Source organism: Venturia canescens, chromosome 7 (genome assembly GCF_019457755.1).
Source record: "Venturia canescens isolate UGA chromosome 7, ASM1945775v1, whole genome shotgun sequence".
In the NCBI taxonomy this organism is placed as follows: Eukaryota; Metazoa; Arthropoda; class Insecta; order Hymenoptera; family Ichneumonidae; genus Venturia; species Venturia canescens.
The window spans coordinates 7018462-7037714 of NC_057427.1; the positions used below are offsets into that span (position 1 = coordinate 7018462).

Below are 19253 nucleotides of genomic sequence, written 5' to 3' on the forward strand. Positions count from 1 at the left end.
AACGAAGCATAATTAATCAATTAAATAACATACTTTATTTGCGAAATTTCTTCTACTCGTTCATTAATCTCTCTTTTTTTTACACAAATTTACATTATTTACAGATTGGTTATTCGTGGGGTACCAGTCTTTGTTTTTTTTCTTTCTATTCAATACAATTTATCGTTGATTCTCTCGTTCGACGCGTTCCACAGGCCCAAAAGTTTCTCGTTAATGGCTCACGTATCCACGAGCAAAAGATCCGCGCAGGACTTGGCTTTTGGCATTCTGGAAACGAACGATTTTATAATTCCTCTGCAAAATTGTTGAGATCGATTGATATTTTGAAAAAAATTGTGATTGCGAAACTTACGGTGTTTCGCGATTCTTCACTCTCCTGCAGATGTGCAGAGCGAGGGATCCACTTTTGATGTTGCGAAAAAGCTGAACGGCCTCACGGTGGGTCAGGTCGTGGGAGACCTGTCCGTTGACCGCCAGTATCTCGTCGCCAGCTCGCAAACGGCCATCTTCAGCAGCCTGACCTCCCGGCAGGACCGATTTTATGAAAATGCCTGTGGAACCATCAACGATTTCGTCAATTTTTCTAACGAACGACCACGAGAAAATAAATAAAAAAATAAAAAAACAACAGAAAGCTCTCACTCGATCATCAGGACGAATATTCAAACGATCGTTTCAAGCCTTTTCTGACAAATTTTGACAGAATCATATTCTACATTCTAACGTGCGAACGTCAGAACTCGATCGAATACATTTGAAACAACGGCCTCTGCATACCATTTAGTCAGTTATTGAATAAAAAACTTCATTAGAAGAAAAGACCGAAAAATCTGATGAAATAAACTTGAAAAAATAGTTATTTTTCAAAAACATTAGTCATCGAATGAAACGATGTTTGATTAAAGAAAAAAGTAAAAATTTTGACATCAGGTTTTCGCGTAGATTTGCTCATTCGGGCAAAAACTCTCGAATGAAATGCTAGACGAGTGTGTCGAGAATATTGTCGTCGTAAAGTGGTACACAAGCAGGAAATGGTCGAGCGAGTGCTCGTAATACGGTTAACAGTCACCACGAACCGCGGTCTCGATAAAAAATAGTTTCTAGCGAGCGCGACCGCAACGAGTAAGGGAAATAAAACTATTCTGCAATGGGAAACGTTCACACGTAATTCCATACGATCGTGTATACACGTTTGCATAAGATCGATGCAAATATATATCCGATTACTCTGCTTACCGATGCTTCCTTTGGGGCTGTCACGGCCTCCGACGATGGTGAAGCCGAGTGATTTTTTGCCGTGTCCTTTTTCAAAGACGACCGTGTGAAAGGTCGATACGGTGCTCCTCGATCTTCTCGGTAAAGTACAAAAGTTGGAAACGCTTTGTTGACCGGTGTCGGTAACGTTGAGATTCCGTTTGTCCGAGCATATCGATCTGCTCGATTCGTTTTTACGATCTCTATTGTGACGCGAATTGTGCTTGCGAAAGTGTGATTTTGGCGATGGGGGACAAGTCAATATGGCGTTGTTATTAATGTTGTTGTTATTGACGTTATTCGTGTTGTTGTTATTGTTGTTGAGAATGTGGCCATTTTCAACTACCACATTCTCGTAATCGACGCTACTCTCTTCCATTTTTTTAGGACTATCGAGCCCGATCTTTCGAGATATAACGATGTCGACGTCGCCCGGAGGACTTCCGTCCCCGAGAATCTTCCTGGCCTCCGACATGCTCAAGCCTCGCAACCGTTTGCCATTGACGATGAGAATTTCGTCGCCAATTTTCAAGGTTCCTTCTCGATCGGCGAGCCCGTTCGGGACGACGTGAGCCACGAGATAACCGGGACTGGATTGCGTAGTTTTTGCGATGAATATTCCTAAACACTGATCGGCGCTTTCCCGAGCCAGTTTAACGACGCTCGTCTCGGTGGTGTAGGAACGCGATCGGACCACGGACAATCTGCACTCTTTCGAAAGTTTCTCATCTTTGCGACCTCCCCCGTCGAGGCGAGTTTCTTTTCGGGGGGGATCGTCGTCGATGATCCTACGCCTGATGAGCTTCTCGTTCGAGGCTTCGTTTATCCTGCCACATGAATTTCTCAGATCCGCGTCCAGCGCGACGTTCCTTACGATCGATCGCGATTGCTCCCGGTTCCTCGCAATCGTCGTGGCCATTTCGTCGCGCAGGTCCGACCGCAAATTCGGCAGATCGAAACTCCACTTTTTGTTATCGACCTCACCGTTCGACGCGGGAATTCCACGAGGCGGTAATTCCGGTGGGATTAAAGAACTCGGCGAACATTCGTTCGCCGCGATGCTCGGAGAGCCGGAAGCGCCGCTCCCGCATCGATCGTCCAAGAGGGAACTCGTCGCCGAGCCGTTGTCCAATATCCCGGAATCATTGTCGTCCTGATCTTGCTCCGAGTACAACGGATTCGTGCGCAATTCCTCGAGGCCCGGTAACGTCCCGTACGAGAAACTTCGGAGTCTTCTCTTGTCCCGATCTTTCGCGTCTTTCCGATGATAAATTTTCGCGATCAATTTACTCGTCGAGCTCTTGAGGTAGCGATCCTGCATGGCTCGAAACTTGGCTGCCAAGCAGCTCGACGCGGTGAGAGTATCGTAACGGTACGATTCGTTCGGGTCGTTCGTAACTCCGGGCTCTGCCTCGATCGACGCAGCGTCTTCGTCGTCGTCGTCGTCGTCGTCGTCGTTCTCGTCGAGGCTTTTTTTCGTGACGTTCTCATCGAGTTTGTCTCTGCTACGACTCCAGCGTTTACGATACGACAATTTAGGGCTCCCCATTTTTTTCGTCTCGTCGCGATTCGCTTTCCCCGAGGATGAGCCGCTCGCTCCGCCGCTAACGAATCCCAGAAAACTGAAGCGATCCTCGTTGCTTTTTCGCGAGGGTAACCTCGACTGGGACTTGCAGCGCCTTCTTCTCTTCGTGCGAATTTTATCGTTCTCGGCGACTTGTTGGAGGTCGATCTCGCAGACGGAGCGCCGAAATTCGTTTCTCGTCAGTCCCCGTTGGCTCAACTCGGACATTGAACGAAACTGCGACTTGTCGCCGGTTTCGTCGAGCGCGTCCTCCCCGGTTTCGTCCCCGTCGTCCTCCCCGCCCTCGTCCTTTTCGTGCGACCTCGTCCCGCTCTCGGCCTCCTTTTCCCTGAAAAAGCTCAGCCGTGTATTCTTGACGCGGTCGAGCAGCGGATTCCTCTTCTCGCAAGATCGTCTCCGCTCCTCCTGGATCCTCTTCTTGTCCTTTTTCTGGCTGGCGCGTTCGGTCGTCACCTGAGAAGTTTGGACGTTGTAACAGTTCCTTTCGGACTCGGAGCTCGAGGATTTCCTTCGTGCCCATCGTACCGGCGACATGTCTAGAAGCAAATGACAAAATAATTAGAGGCCCTCGGCTCTCGTTATCATCCGCGTAAACGTCGGCACACTCGCGAGCAAAACTCTTCGCTATTATCGCGCCAGTACAAAACCTGCTTGTATATACCCACGGCCTCGTGCTCGTTTGCACCGAATTTCGCGATAGCGAGCAAAGTTTGACTCATCGCGCGCGACGCCACGTTCGACCCCGAATTCGTCCTTTCGTACGTTTCTCTCTTCACTTTTTTTCACAATAAACAAAAATAACAAGCTCGCGCGCCTTATCTAGTACCGAGTTCCGCGTTCCGACATTCTTCACCGTAATTCCCCGCGCGCGCGGTGCGACTCCGAGCATATATCATTAAGGAAGCGGTGCGAGTAAGTACGATGATGTTGTGCAGTAAAAGTCGAAGAAAACGGTAAATCACGATGTCGACGACTGTCGCTCCTGAATCATCACCAAAACGGTAATATTAATGATGCGTTTTTATCGCTAATTTAGCATACGCGAATAAATTTTATATAAGACGCTCCTCGTCGAGTTGCGCCGGAATAAAAGCCAGCGATATACATTTACGGAGGTTATTCGGCATCAAGGTGATCCAACATCTGGGATCACCGCATCGCGCGCTCACGGTTGCAGTCTGTTCGGTACTCGAGCACATCGGAGCGTTGAGAAAAAGAGCGACGATCGTTGAGCACCGGAGAAAAAATCCTGGGCACAGAGATTACGGACGGGACGCTGCTGAGGCACGAGGGAAGCATCGCTAGGAATATACGCACGTTGCTAAATTACAAAAACGTATTTCGAGCACCGTTATTCTCTTTCTCTTGTTCTATGACGAATTCGGAGCCGAATAGAGGAGAATTCCTGTGCGTTATTCGTGCGTAACGACGCAGCAAAGCCGTTTGTACAGCTGCGAGACGTTCTCTCCGATCTATTTAGCGGTAAATCGAACTGCCGCGCCGTACGGTATCTCATTGTAAACAAAAATCACAAAACCCGAATAGTTTGTTTATCGCTCTCCGATCTGGTTATCGACTCGTGCCAGAGAGCGAATAGCGCGCAAACTTTTTTCACCCTGCTGCCGCGCACGAGTGTCCCACTTGTACCCTCCGCGGGCGATCCAGTTTCGTTTTTCCGCTTCGAACCATCGGCCCGAGTGTCGAAGAAAAGTCCAACAAAATCCCGATCCCGCTAATTTATTTTCCACTTATTCCAACCGCCGCCTCGATCCTCGGTGTACTACCTCAGAAAACGAATGAAGACTCTCGAGGCGCGGGACGATGTATGATTTACAGGTGTAACCGCGAGTCGTCGCGGATGATGAATGAACGAGTCACCGCCGACGGGCCGATTCACAACGACATTGTAATGGAGAAATGAACCTTGCGTTCGCGGAGAAGCTCTCGATAAGACGTTTGCTCGGTATTCAACGAGCGTGACACACGTTATACGATTCCACACTCGCACACGCGCAACGCACATCGACGAATGTACACGGGACTTTCCATCCCAAGTAGATCGGCGGAGTGCTGCTCGCGGCTCTCCGTTACGGAATAATGTATCGAGCTACCGCTTTTGGAATTTGGAAGACGACGGGAAACAACTTTCTATTATTCGAGTGCAGAATCGAGCCTCGTAATAAGGATTTTCACTCAAACGTTCGACCGAGGGAAGCCGCCGATATCTCCAGAGGTGGATTCGACTGTGCAGATTATTTATGTGTGCGTATATTTCATTCTTCGTTTCTGTTCGTCTTTCGTGCACAGGATGTGAACAAGGCAGGACATCCCGTGCGAGTTATTCTCCTCAAGGGGATTTATTATACTTTGTGACACAAATATAATAGCGGTAAGTCACGAGAGTGGGGGAGGGAGATTCGTATCGGGGATTTGGCGCACAAGAGAATCGCGGAAAGGTGCGCGTACGGAGCGCGAGAATAAACGAAGGTGAAGAGAGTCTTCGACGAATCGGGATGTTTGTAAACTTTTGTTAGTTCGCTGTGCCACCGCGAGGGTTGCGGCGTGTTGGGACACCTGCGTTTTAGCACACGAGAAGCGTGTGCGCAACACGCGAGTAGCACGAAAAGTTGCGTTACTTAAACGTCGCTCGCCTCGGAATCAAACGTTGGGTAACTCGCTTTGCAGTCGCATCTTGCGCAATCGGAGAGCCGCATTTTTCCAGAGGAACCGAACGACACGCGAGCAGCCGCGAGTGGAACAAAGGACCTTCGAATCCGAGGGGTGGCTCTTGACCCTGAGAACTGCAAGCGGAATGCTCCATACGTCAAAACATGCAAACTTTTCTCCGATGCTCGCTCAGCGAGCGTTCGAATCGCGCGCGCGCGCGCAATTCTCCTCGTAGAGTTACCGCACGCGGCTAAGAATTTCGCGGGCTAATAGCCACGAGAGAGATTTTTCCTCAGTCCGAGAATGCATCCGCGGAGAGGCAGCGGAGGGACAAGAGGGGGATTTTACGTTCGTGCCCCGTGGCTATATGAAAGTTGCGCGCGCGCGGCTGCTGATGCATTTACAGCGAGATCTTGCTCGGTGTGTACCGTACTCTGAAAACTGAAAGAGAGAGAGAGAGAGATTTTAAAACGACTCTCCCCGAGGTTCCGTGACTCGCGAGCGAGCGTAAAAATCGTAAACTCCGATTTTTCATTTACTATTTATTTTACGCGGACAATTTATAGCTTCGAACTTTTGGTGCTTTTTTTTCATAAAACTCAATCGCTCTGCTGCGGTTCGTCAATTTTTATCTCTATCCGCTCCTTAAGCATGTTGAAGCAAACGTTCGATGCGGGGCAATGGAAAATGATTATTCTCTAATTACCTCTCAATCGTGATTCCGAGTGCAACTGCAAAGACGCACCCTCGAGTTCCTCGTCGGCTTGCAAAGGACTAAGGCTCAAAAGTCTCGGTGCATCAGCGTGGCCTCGAAACCAGCGCATTCTGTAATCAATACATCGTCAAGTTTAGAAGAAAAATTATGAGAGATCTCGACTGATATATTTTGCTCAGAGGAATTGAGGCTCGCGTGCCGCATATATATGCGTGAGCCGGTGAACGCCTTTAGGATTTTAATGCACTGGAAAATTAATCTCCGTTTCTTATGACCAATAAAATAACGAACGCTCCGTCATTTTCTTATTTTACATTCGCATCGTCCAATCTAAATTGCAAATACGTACGTGATCCATCGGCATTAAACGAGTTTTGAATATTCGAAGAAAATGGAAAGTATTAATAACTACAGGACGCATGAGTAATCGGCGTCCTCGTTACGTGCGACGATTGCGCCTTGACGAACCTGCTCCGATCTCACGTACCTCCGTTGATTTTAACATACACCCTGACAACCGAATCGGACTATCGGGCTCACATCCACGAGGAATTTCGTGAGCACGAGCGAGGCAGTTTATCGAACCAGGTCCCGGGCTATTCCGCAGTTCGTGCTTAAATTCTTGTCCGTAAATCCCGCAATTCGATCGACCAAACTCCAGAAAATTCTGCTTTTCCTTTGTTTCAGCAATCGCAAAATTAATTTGTTAAAGCCTCGTATCGTTAAGGTAGATCGTGCTCGGTAGGACCGTATTTTATGGGTCTCTAAATTGGCTCGATTTTTACTCAGTCAGAGTCTGTCAGAGTTGTCAATTCAAAAGTGTGAATACATTTTTTCAGCTTATTTTTTGGCGGATGAAATTACAAGCCCATTATCCATCACTGACTGAACCCAAAATTTTATTCGTCCCCGGCTAAAATACTGTAGTTTTTATGTTAAAAATCGCTTTAGAGAACGATTCGACGATGCTGAAGTTTCCAACGTTGGAGTTCAACGAAATGATCGAAAAAAATTCTCCAATAATTCCAGTAATTCTCCTATTTTGTTCCCTGCCAAATTTGCGATTCGTAGTTTTTCAAGCTGCACCAACGATTCGTAAAATAAAAAATTGGCGAATTGCAAACGTTTTTTTCGTTCATTTCGTTGGACTCCGACGTTGGAAACTTCAGCGTCGTACGAATCGAGAAAAAAGTGTTGACAGAAGGCCCAAGCCAAGAAGAAACAAAATGCTGGAATAAGCAAATGTGAGGTTATACGAGTGCTCGTTACCAATTCCGTTCAATATTTAAGGCAATTTATTACTCGTAAGAAAATCGTCTCGATTTTTTTTCCAGACCTCCATCATATACTCCATTGCTATTGTGTACGTTTTTCATAAACTTCGTAAGAAGCGTTCGTTCGTCATATGGAAATATAAACGATTTTTTACGCAAAGTCCCTAGAGCCCTGTGTACTTTTCTTCGTATTTAAACACGTTTATCTAAATAACCAATAAGACGAGCCCTTTAAAATTTGATATTCGTGTCAGTGCATGCACGGGCCATTGAGAATCTGTGTAAATTTCAAGATTTTCTTAAGAAAATCGTTTGATGCGTGAACTTTCTGAGGGAGGTTAGAAAATAGTTGAGGATCGCACAGACCTTTTCGGAGAATTCGATCAATCTCTCCTGGGCGTAAAATTAGCTTCCAACGTAACGAGCGTACGTAAAAAATCGAGCGAATCTACATGCCAAGAGCGATAATGAGAGTCTGCGGAGCAAATTCCGAGTATGATACGCGACCAGGAAAAATATGCCTCGAAAACAATGTGAACGAGAGTGCGAGTTTCTCGTCTGGTTTGTCTAACGCGATGCGGTATAACGAGCCCGCTGAAAATTCCCACGCGATTGAGGAGCGCGAGGGCTTGAATGAATATAAGAAACGAATAGTTTTTCCACGCACATGCTGCCGCACAGCCGAGATTATATGACGATATTGCGTAAGAAAGATTTCTAAGGATCGTCATCGCGTGGATGGGCGTTTTGCGGCAGGTGCCAAAAATGAATAGAATTGCGCGCGAGTCTTCAAGTGTTTTTAAGAATACCAAAGAGCTTACGAGAGTCGCTGAAACAATCGAGTCTTATCAGCGCGTCAATTAAGAAACACTTGTTTATCAATCGCGACGCAACGTTCGTACTCCGCCCCCTCGTAAGCATCTCTTGCGCCCTTGCTTTTCGAGCATCGCGCAGATCGCGTTTTTGCTCGCCGAAGGCTCATAAATTTTGGCTATTATCGTACGATTCGGCGCTGGAGAAGAGACCGAAGACATTGGACTTTCTCCGCGAGCGCTCGGATCGTTCCAACTGCCGATGCGAATAAGTGTGCCAGTGGCTCGACGAACTGGAATTCGGCGCGCTGCTAATACATATGTATGGTACGAGATCCGGGGATGCATACGCGTACACGCGACATCGAGTGTGTTTTCACTTTCCATCGGGCGCGAGAGATTCGAGAGGATGAGACGGGGGAGCGCACGCAGCTTCCCGGCGATCAAGGAGAGCCGGCGACCCGCCCGCCACTTAATGAGAATACGTGCGCGAGTCTTCCGGTAACGCCGAAGCGATTATCGGCTTATGAATGTTCCTTGGTCTATAATTACGTTGCAGGAGGGGAATCGTTGCTATAATCGAATGATAAGGAAAAGCGAGAATTTCGAATGAGACGAGGTGGAATAGAGGACGCTGGAAGCGCGCGGTTCGTAAGAAAATATGGAGGAGAAAAGAGGGCCGCGGCTCGTTGAGCAGTCGTGCCGGAACTGTCGAGGAGAATCATGTCGTACAACAAAATATGGGAATCGCGCGGCGAGGCTGCGTTGGCAGAGAGGATCGCGCATAGAGCGAAGATTTTTCCGCGCGGTGTGTACGAGCGGGAATAAAGTGGAATGCGAAGGTATCGTTTAAACTGTTCCCGCTAAACCAGGTGGATGGAAAAAAATGGGGAAAAAGAGATCGAGGAGACCGAGGGAGCTCGCGGCTCGTAACGAGCGTGCGTGTAACGCTTCGGCATTGCCTCTGCGAAATGACGACGCGTACTCTCGTCCACCGCGAGCCCTCGATTATGACGAGATTCCTCGGAGAATTTCAAGATTAAATTCTCCTTTCTTATTTCATTATTTCTACTGGGGACGGAGAACGAGGATGAATTACACCGAAGCAGCAGTCCCTCGTCGTCGCCCCGCTCCGCGCTCTCCGCTAACTCCAACACGAATAACTAATGAAGCCGCGAATAACCGCGAATAAAAGGGTCACAAGTTTTCACGAGTTTCTTTTTCCTCGCGCCACTCTCCTCCGCCGTTCCCGGCCCGGCGAATGGAAACCAACAGCCTGCGCTCTGTTCGCACTCGTACAAATTTTATTCTCTCCTCATTTCAGCGGAGCTCTGCCTTCTCTATCGACACACACGTGGGACTCGCGGGGGGCGCTCATCGGCAAAGAATCGTGGCATGTTCGCGATCGAACAGAGTCTTGACCCCGGCGGGCATATACAGGAATCAACTCTCGCGGCCAACAGAGTCTCGTACCACTTTCTCCGCGCTGCTATGGCACGAGAGTTCTTTCGAGTGCGCTGACACACATGAATTTACGCTGCTCTGTCGCAACACGCCGCGCGCAGTTAGATAAATCTATAATTTCGTATTAATCGCTAGGATTGTCGATCAGAAAGGTAATTGCTGTTACGAGGGAACGAGACATTCCGGAATGCATGTTCGGGACAACTGGAAAAGGCGATCTACCGCGGTGCGATGACAGCGAGAGATCTTTTCCAATGTTGCGAGAACCCAGCGGAATAGTTTCGTTCGCTAACGCGCGCCTGACCGCGTGGTTACCGGGGGGAATTGCTGGATAATTATTTCATCGATTCGCGAGCAATCCTTCCCCGATACCGGAAGCAAACGCGTGGCTGCTTCCCAATATTTCTTTAACCCGCTCGTGGCTCGTCTCCCTGAGCTCGGAATTCGATTGACAAACGTCAATTATTCCAGGAGCTGAGAGATTTGATTCCCAACGGGAAAATCATCGAGCCACAAATTCCAGGAATCATGGTGAAAAAACTTTTTCCGATCGTCGTCCATAGATATCCGCTATCGATAATTAATGGTAAACTCGATCAGATTCCTCGGCGCACCCGTATAACTGTAGATCGATGTAACACGTGCGCGATGCGGAAAGCCGGGATCGAGCACCGCCGCGCGGAGAAACGACGACGAAAATGACGAAACTAATCCCGTCGCAGTCGGTTCGGTTCACTCGCATTCAACTCATAACCGATATGATAAAAATTCCCGTTACAATAGAGACACTTTTCGAGGGATCCAAGTTTCTTCCAATGAGTTCCAGTGACAGGTAAGAAGGCCGGATGGCGGTACGAGAGAAGCGGCTCCTTTTTGTAAAAAAATGGACGAGTGCGAGCACGTCCGCGAGCCGAGCGGCAAGGAGGGAGGGAAAGAAGGAAAAGAGCCGGGGGAAGCGAGTAGCAACAGCGCAGTGGATATTTGAAATACCGTTTAAATCGAAGTGACATACGCGCGGCGCATTTACCTCGGCGGCGGGGGCTGTGTGCTCGTAAAAGCGAAATCCAGTGCGCTGGCGCGAGAGATCGCGCATGGGCGCAACTCCTTCGGGAGAGGAGTCTCGCTGCGGCGCGCCTGCGCGCGAAATCGTTCCGTCTCTTTCGTTCGTTGGAGCAGCTACCGGGCATCGTTGTTCCCGAGGAGAGAGACTCGTGAGCGGCGGTGCTCTCGTCCTTTCCAGGTATTATTATCTACAACCGCGAGCGCGCGGGCGCGAGAGAGATTCTAGAATCCCGTGACTCTTCTACGCGCGGAGATGCTGAACGTTGAGCGAGGCGAGATGCTTGCGTTGCTGGCTGCTCTGGGCGGGCGATACGCCTGGAACTTGGCCCGAGTGTTGTTCGGAGCCAATCTTTCGAGTATTCATCTCGTTCCCGGTTGATTTCAAGGCTCTCGAAGCTCGATCGAGCTCGGATTGAGAAATTTCCATCGAGAATGCGAGACTCCCAGGGAGCCTGGAACGAGAGCGATTTTCCGTGGAGAACCAGCTGCGCGGAGGGACGAGAATTATTCGTATTCGAACGAGTCGAAATAATAAATTCCGTTATTAACAAAGCGAGAGATTCGTCGAAACCGGCATAGGCTCTCCGTAAAAAGAGCGTTAAATTGCACGACGTAATAGCAGGTTTGCGCGCGGATGGACATTTCTACACGCAAAGCGTGTCCAAAAATAGCCGTGCTGCTCAGCAGAGTCCAAACGCAAAGACACAGCTTCCGAGGCGAGGTCTTACTGCGCATACACGCAAGTTGTGTAGAAGAGCGCACGCGTGTGTATTCGTCCGGCGCCCGATGCTCCGGGGATGCTGGTATATATAGACTATCAAGGCCGTCCAGGGATATTCATCCTTTTATTTTGTAAGCATTTGATGAGCAACGTGCCAGGCATTCCACGCGCGCTGGAATAGCCGTGTAACTACGTTGCCAACGGAGAGGCCGGGCGGGGGGGGGAGGGACGTACGGCCGGAGCGAGAAGCCATCTTCGAGCCTGTATATTTATACAAAACTTACACGTATATATGCGCCCAGGTAAATACTACGCGGCGCGCAGAGACAGAGAGACTCGAGCGATCGCGTACTGCTCTGGAGCTGCGAGTTGAGAAAGACGCGGAGAAGAAAGGAGCGAGTGAGTCTGTGTTGCATAGATCTACAACACATCCGTCGCGAGTGGAGCGGCAAGCGAGTGCGGTGAACGATTCTCGCGAGCAACGTCAACAGCAGCGGCAACATTCGTCCAGGTGTGCCTCTGCTCGATCGCGTCCACTCTTCTCAACGGATTGTAGTAGGAAAAAAACAAAGAGAGAGCAAGAGTGGTCCGAGGGCGGGGAGGAGCAGCGAACGAAGGAGCTCGTTTCGGTCCTGCTGTCTTCTCTCGTTTTTTAAAACGCTGCTTCTACACACATGCGTCGCGCGCGAGTCTCGCTACGAGCCCGAGACTACGCACGAGTGTGTATAACATTTATGGGCCGCCGCGTCGACGACGATATCGTATCGTCCCCCGGTGCCGGGGTATTCAACACACGTGGTTACTAGAACGAACGATTATAGCTCGACCGATTCATACGATCCGGCGCGTATATAAACACGCTGCTATTATATGTGCCGCGCGGAGCGCGACATGTCGACGCGGTTGTGTACCCGCGGCCGCAGCGGTGTAGCGGACGAGGACGCGAGGAGGCCCAAGGCCGATGCTCGGCAGCCCCCACCCCCCGCGAGATGTACCCTCGGCTCGCAACGGAGGGGGAGAAAGTGTCTCGAGACAATGCGCCACGCAACTACGGACGCAGCATCCGTGTACGTGGACGTTAATTCTCCTTCGCTCCGAGTGCGATCCGCGCTTGTGCGTCTCTGGGCGAGAGAGTCCCGAGGACTCGCGGGGACGAGGACTTTGTCACGCACGCGAGCAAAGGGAAAAGCTCGCGAGCCATTTTCGGCGGACGAATCGACAACTCCCACAAACCTAATCGCGAGGTCGTCGTAAAACGTCCTTGACATACCGGGTTCGAACGTCGTCGCGAGCCAGCTCCGTTTTCCCGCTCTCCCCCCCGCCTCGAGACGAAATTAGCCGGTCAACGGCTCCTCTCCGGGCGTTTGACGTCTCGAAAAGTAACCGATGCCCGAAGATCGAGGCGGAAGCGACAGCGGGCCCGGGCTCGGGTTTCAATCCATAGAGAATTGATCGCGTTAAGAATGCCTGGAATGCAACACGTAGGAGGGTAGTCCGGTCTCTCTGTTCCTCGAGATGTATCGATTCGGTGCAAGGACCTAGAGTAGCCTCGAGGATGGACTCTCCGGTAGAGCTCCTCCGGTGCACAGGCTCCGACGCGCGGGAGTCTCGGGGCGATGCTGCGACCGGCGCTTCCCTGCGAAATACCAGCATAGCTCCGCGCGAGAAACTCGTACTTATACTTCGAGCCCCCCACAACTTCTCGAGCGTGGCTAATGCTCTTCTATATCTGTACGTGCCGCGGTGTTTATACATCTGCACGTCGTGCATACACGGGGGGAGGGGCGTGTGTACGGTACATGCAATGGGCGCACATGCGAGATCCTCCGAAGCTCGTAAAGACCGGATCCGAAGCTCGCGTACGATAATAGTCGATACTTTTCACAACGATTCGATTATTCTTCCATGTTCGGGCGGGGGGGAGAGCTCGCACCTTTTCAATTACCACGCGCCAGTGGAGATTCGATCTGCGCGATCCCTCGCCGCCGCGCACCGACTAACGAGATCCTTTATTCAACTATTGCGGAATGTCTCCAGCGCGCGGTGTCTCGTTCGACCGCGCGATTCTAATCCCCGCGGAGGTGCGTACGCGGGGGATGCACGATCGTTCCGACGCCGCGGTTCAATCTCCGCGAATCGAGGCATTTCGGCTCCGATCCAACGCCCGGAGCCAGCGTCTAAGGATGATGATCGCGCATCGGCCAATTCAGCCGCCGTTCGACAGGTTTTCAATTTATCGCTCGATGAGCACCGAGCATGCACCGGAGATTCCGCCGTGACTCGCCGAGACTCTCGATGCACCTCGATTTTCTCGTTATTGCCGCGATCGCGTCCGCGATACACCGGAAGTCTAATGCGTATCCTCTCGAGCTGCGGCCACGTACTCCCGGCAATCTCGTACTCCGACGCACGTACGAACGCGCGGTTACGCGCGCGGGAGTGGGACTCGGCGCGGGCGCAACTCTCCGGATTAAACGTAGGTGTATACCTGCTGCAAACGGGCAATATAGCCGCCGGAGGTTACGTTCATGAATGCGCACCCGCGGTCCCCGCTCCCCTCTCGCCAACCGCCGTCCTCGCATCCGCACACCTCTCCGTCACAGAATATGTAGGATAAATCGCCCTTTCGACTCGCTCGACTTTCCGCTTCGACTGCTGCAAACCTACTCCGCTATAAGAGGCTATTAATAGCCGTTCTTCCTCTCTCGCGATTCTTCCATCAACGGAGCCTCTCGAGCCGTCGATTTTCCCTGGCGAATGGGCGAATCGCTTCTCCAAACGTTCTCAACGATTTTCCCCTGGACAACGGGCACACTGGCGATGAGTCACGGGGACGATTCCCCAGCCCGGAACACGCGCGAGCAGAACGCGGCCTGTCGCGGTGATCGCGCGCCCGTCTGTTCATACGTGGTCCTCATCGCGCCGGAACTCGAGCGCCGAAAGTCACCGATGCGTGGACCGCCTGCTCGCGGACCCCCGCCCAAAAACCGGGCGATTTGCCTCCGCACGAGAAACGATGACCGCAGAGCGATCCTCGTGAGCGCGCTGCGTTTAAATCTTGCTCCGTTGTTTCGAGCGTACCCGAGCTCTGACTCTCACGAGAGCAGACGAGAAAAAGCATTTTCGACGCTGAAAACGGAGATCGCGCCGAATCGCATGTGTCGCAACGCTCCTTCTGGAATGACAATGCGACGCGCGAGCGGCTTCTGGCCCCTCGATCGGTGCGGGCCACGTACGAGAAACGTCGCGGGTGCTGAGCCGCGACGCGGACATTCAGGTCGCACGCGAGACCACGAAAGTTCTCACTCCTATTTATTCTGGGACGGGAACGCGACTGCGGAATAGCGCGGCTCCTCCGATCCTCTCGAATCATCGTCCGTTTTACCGTCCCCGCAAAGCCCTCGCGCAAATGCCCCCCAAAAATCCAGCCCCGCCCGCACAAGCTCGCGCCCCCCGTTCTTCGAATGAATCTCAAAATTGCAGGTACAAAGGCCACTTGGAACGTATCGCAAGCCAGAAAAGATTTATGTTTCTATGTGCGCAGGCGTGTTTGTGAATTTGAGATACAGCATAATAAGACGAGCCCTGCTCGTGGCGGTGGACGACCTTCCAGGCCGTCGACTCTCGAGCCAGCACCTCCGCGAGGCTGAATAATGCCGGTCCCCGCGCGACCGCCGCGCGTACAAGCGGGTAAGTATACACGCGTATGCTCGCATTACTAGCGAAGCGAACGAGAAAATATCGGACGTCGGAGGAGAGAAGCGTGTGACACAGGTGGTGGAAATACGTGTACGCCTTTGCACTCGTCTCCCGCGTCGCTCTATACGAGCGTGTACGAATATCCGTGACGGGGATCGCAACGCTCGATCGATTTCTCGAGATACGCATCGCGATAATGCAGCGTGGGCTGCACTTTTACAGCGCGAGGAGTCTCGTGAAATTCGAAAGATAAAACAAAATGCTTATAAATAAACGAGCAGGGGAAGAGAAAACAAAAGAATTCCGCGGGACGTTGCGAACTCCTTCGGAATCCGCTCGTTTTATTATTATTCTTCGAAATGAAACGAAAAAAATTCGCTTCCATGCGATATTGAAACGAGTCGAAAGACACGGGGCAGCGAGCGAATCGCTGACGTTTCCTCCGCGATTTTGCAACTCGATATTATTTCGAAGGTAGCCTCTGTCCCCTCGAATAACTCATTCCCAGTGTGAACGAAGCAAAGAGCGGATAATATGACAATCGTAAAGCTAATTCTCGACTGTCCGAAAGAATTTTTACGATTTTAACCGAGAACTCACAACTCGGACTTTCAGAATTTCGTGATCGTGCGTGACCTCGCGCGCGGCGGCACCGCCGCGAGAAGAACGCGTTTCAAGAATTAACGAAAGAGAGAGGGAGTCCCCGAGATTAAAGAATTCGAAGGAAAAGTACTTTTGTGTGTCTGCGCGAGCGCGCGATCACCGCCTGAGAATTTCGATAACGAATTAATCGGCGATCGTAGCTCTACCCGATTCGCCGAGATTCCTTAACGGAATCTCTCAACCCCGCCGCCGTTTTCAAAAGTCCCGAGATACGCGTCGCTCATCGACGGACTAACTTTTTCATTCTCGCGCCCTCCCCGAATAAACGAAGAACCGTTAACGCGAGAGGAACCCCGTCGTAATAGTTTTTAGTTTTCATGTCGATCGCGCATCCACGCCCGCTATTACGGAAGAGTTTTACAGCCTCTTCTCGCCACGGAAGCCTTTGAAACTCGGTGAAAAGAGAGAAGAAAAAAACGCACGCAGCGCGCGTATAAACAACTTTTGTCCTCGGGCCATGCGCATCGCTATATCGCCGCGGCTGTGTACCCGCGCGCTCTTTATTTTATGACGAAACGATGCGAGAGCGATGTTTGTTCGATGTGAGATTCTCGGAGCTCGCACGGGGGCCCGACGACGACGGAGCTCGATTGTTTAACGCCACGTGTGCGCTCGGGCTACGCAATCGCGCGACGTGCATAAAATTACGGAGTCTCGTCAGGAGCTTCCCTCCGTCGAGGAATCTTCGCCCGGAACCTTCGTTCGGCTCGCTTTTTCCAAGAGAAAATTACCAGTTCCGTTCGAAAGAACGTTCGAAAATTTCAGTTTTTCGCGCAGACGTAAGCGTCTCGGTTTTATACTTTTTGCACCCCGTCGCATAACCCGCGAATCTGGATTCCGAGCCGCGTCCGAAGGAAGACGGTCGAACGGTGCTCCCGACGAAATGTTTTCGCAAGCCCACGAGGAGCAAGGGAAAAAGCGTAAACGCGGAAGACGTCGCTCGTTTGCGGGCAAACGGTACCGGGCGGCCTGCCCGAGTTTTTTTCAAAACGCTTTTTCCGCCTCTCGTTACTCGAGTTTTATGAATCTGGGCCCGGTGAATAATTTGGAAGCCCGCGTCGTGCTGCTTTCCGCAGCTCCCTCGCGGCGCATAAATGTCCAGTTGGGTGGTGCGACTCCGTGACGCTCTTATCGGAGGTCCCCTCAACCTCCGGAGTCGTTAAAACTTGCTCGCGAAAACAACGGCCTCGCATATTCGCTCGTATTAAAATCGTCGTACTCGCGCGTACCAAACGAGTTCGAACCTTCCGAAATTTGAGCTCCTGCTCTTCGGTCGAGGTCGATGAAACGACGAGAAGGAAAAGCCTTCCCAATAGTCAGGGGCACCCGGCGCACCGATTTCCTCGTTATAAAAGTCCTCAACGAATGATCGTTAGAGGAGGAAGTTCCCATGGTTTCTCTCTCGCACGAGGGCACTCGCGCGGAGCTAATGTACACGAGGCTCTGGGCCGAGCCTCCGAATGGAGAGCAATTAGAGATCGAGAGGGAAAAATCCTCGAAAAGCTGACAGAAAAAAGTGGAGGAGAGATAAAAGCGAAGCGGAAATTAGCATAAACATTATCGGAATACGAGTTTAGCACTGGCGTTGCGAACGAAGAAGGAAAAATGCGAGAACAGCGGCGTGCGAAACGTCACATTGAGTCGTGAGGTAACGACGAGTCGATTTGTCAGGCCGAGAGGCTCCCGCGGGAGCTCGAAGTTCGGGATTTATTGAAAAAGCGTTTATCCGGTGACGCGACGATTGGTGGAGGGACCGATAATCGTGGGCTCGCTTAGGTCGCTGGTCTTTGTAAGCATAATAAAATCTAGTCTCACCTGGCGCACCTCCGGAGACTGCGGGGAGTCAACGAGCGAAAAGTGTCATTCTCCTGGAAAGCGGGGGGATCGCCGGTGGAAGATCGACGATTAAAATAATCCCGGGAGTCCTTTGGCAGAGGAAAATTCGGCGCGCACTCCCGCAGGCGCGATCGATGTCGCGGACGTACAGCGCGACGTTGGCGAACGATTTTTCGCGCAGTGAGAGGACGAGCAGCGAATCGCTCGAATATCTTAGCTCGGGAGGAGAGCGAAGGAAAGAGAAGCGGGGGGGAGGAGGACCGAGGGAACGGGATTGACGTGGCAAGGAGGAAGGGGAGCGGTTGCTTCGAAGGACACTGTGCGGAGAAGGTCTGTATATGTGTGCGCTTCGATCAAGCGAGCCTGAACGACTGAACGTGCAACGCGGTCCCGTGCGCGGCTTGGCTTTCCGAAGCGACCGGCACCGCGATCGCGGACTCGAAGTGTGCGAGAGAGTCTCTCCCGCTCGCTCCCACTACGCGGGAGCGCGCGCGCGCCGCGGTATCGCGGGCCAGATTTCGTCGCAGTTGGTTAAAACGCGTGTACAACCGAGGCGAAACGTTTTTGTGTACTTTTGGTGTTATCGAAAGAACGCGGGGCGTGTGTGCACAGGGGCGTGCGTGGCGCTCGCTTCGATGTTTATTTTTGTTCCGAATTCTAACCTCTCTTTTCTTTGTTATTCTCAACACTCGCGCGAACGTAACGACGAAACAGGAACGCGAAGCGCTGCAGCTCGATTAAAAGTTAATCTCATTTACGGACGAGAACAACGGCTCCGTACGTGCGTATGCGCCAGCCAGTCGTTAACCTCGTCGAGATAACGAGGTCGTTTTTTGCGGCTTGGGCTAAACGATAAGAGGTTACGCACGCGCGCGCGCCCGTGCGGTACTGACGTGAAAAATAAACATCGTCGGGGGACGTTCGAATTGTTTTCGTTCGAATTACCTCCTAGCGAAGTTTAAACGCTTTCGAAACCCCCCAATTTCGATTTATAGGCTTGAAACGACAACAAATATATATGGTGGACGGCACGGACGGACCCACTCGCCCCGGCGAGTATCGGGGAGTGTACACTTAAAACGATCCAAAATCCCCGGGGATTCGCGGACGCTTAATGTGTCCCATAAACGCGACGAAAGATCGTTTCGTACGCGTTCCGCGTTCCCTCGTGCGTTACGATTTATTTTCCTCCCCTTCTTCCCCCCCCCCCCCCCCCCCGACCCTCACGCCTTTTCTTCACAAGTGAATGCCAAACGAGAGAGTCGCCCTAAAAAAACGAGTGTCTGGAAAAAGCGTATTCTTCAGATGCCCCGCAATTTCATGGTTTATCGACGTTGGCTAATAAAAATTTATCGTTCCTTACGGGATATTTACACCCACTGTCTTTTTGCGACTTTCTTCGTGCAGCATCGCTCAGTAAATAATACGAGGAAAAAACAGGCCGAAAAATAATCGGCGATTGATAACTCGAAATAATGCACAAATTTTAATAGCGCATTAA

General features: G+C 51.2%; 1 protein-coding gene across 3 annotated transcripts; it reads right to left on the reverse strand.

The window, feature by feature from the left end:
* Positions 1-12: 12 nt before the first annotated feature.
* On the reverse strand, positions 13-18170 carry LOC122413679 (putative uncharacterized protein DDB_G0279653). 3 transcript variants are annotated; one of them, XM_043424187.1, is made up of 5 exons: positions 17732-18170; positions 6213-6331; positions 1237-3375; positions 353-551; positions 13-267 (listed from the first exon to the last, which is right to left on the reverse strand). In XM_043424187.1, the coding sequence occupies exons 2-5, from the start codon at positions 6328-6330 to the stop codon at positions 219-221; spliced, it is 2505 nt and encodes an 834-aa protein (XP_043280122.1). In that variant the 5' UTR covers position 6331; positions 17732-18170; the 3' UTR covers positions 13-218. The 3 variants fall into 3 exon arrangements, with proteins under 3 accessions (XP_043280122.1, XP_043280124.1, XP_043280123.1); XM_043424189.1 differs by lacking the exons at positions 6213-6331; positions 17732-18170 and adding an exon at positions 4624-4805; XM_043424188.1 differs by lacking the exons at positions 6213-6331; positions 17732-18170 and adding an exon at positions 3951-3981.
* Positions 18171-19253: the final 1083 nt, after the last annotated feature.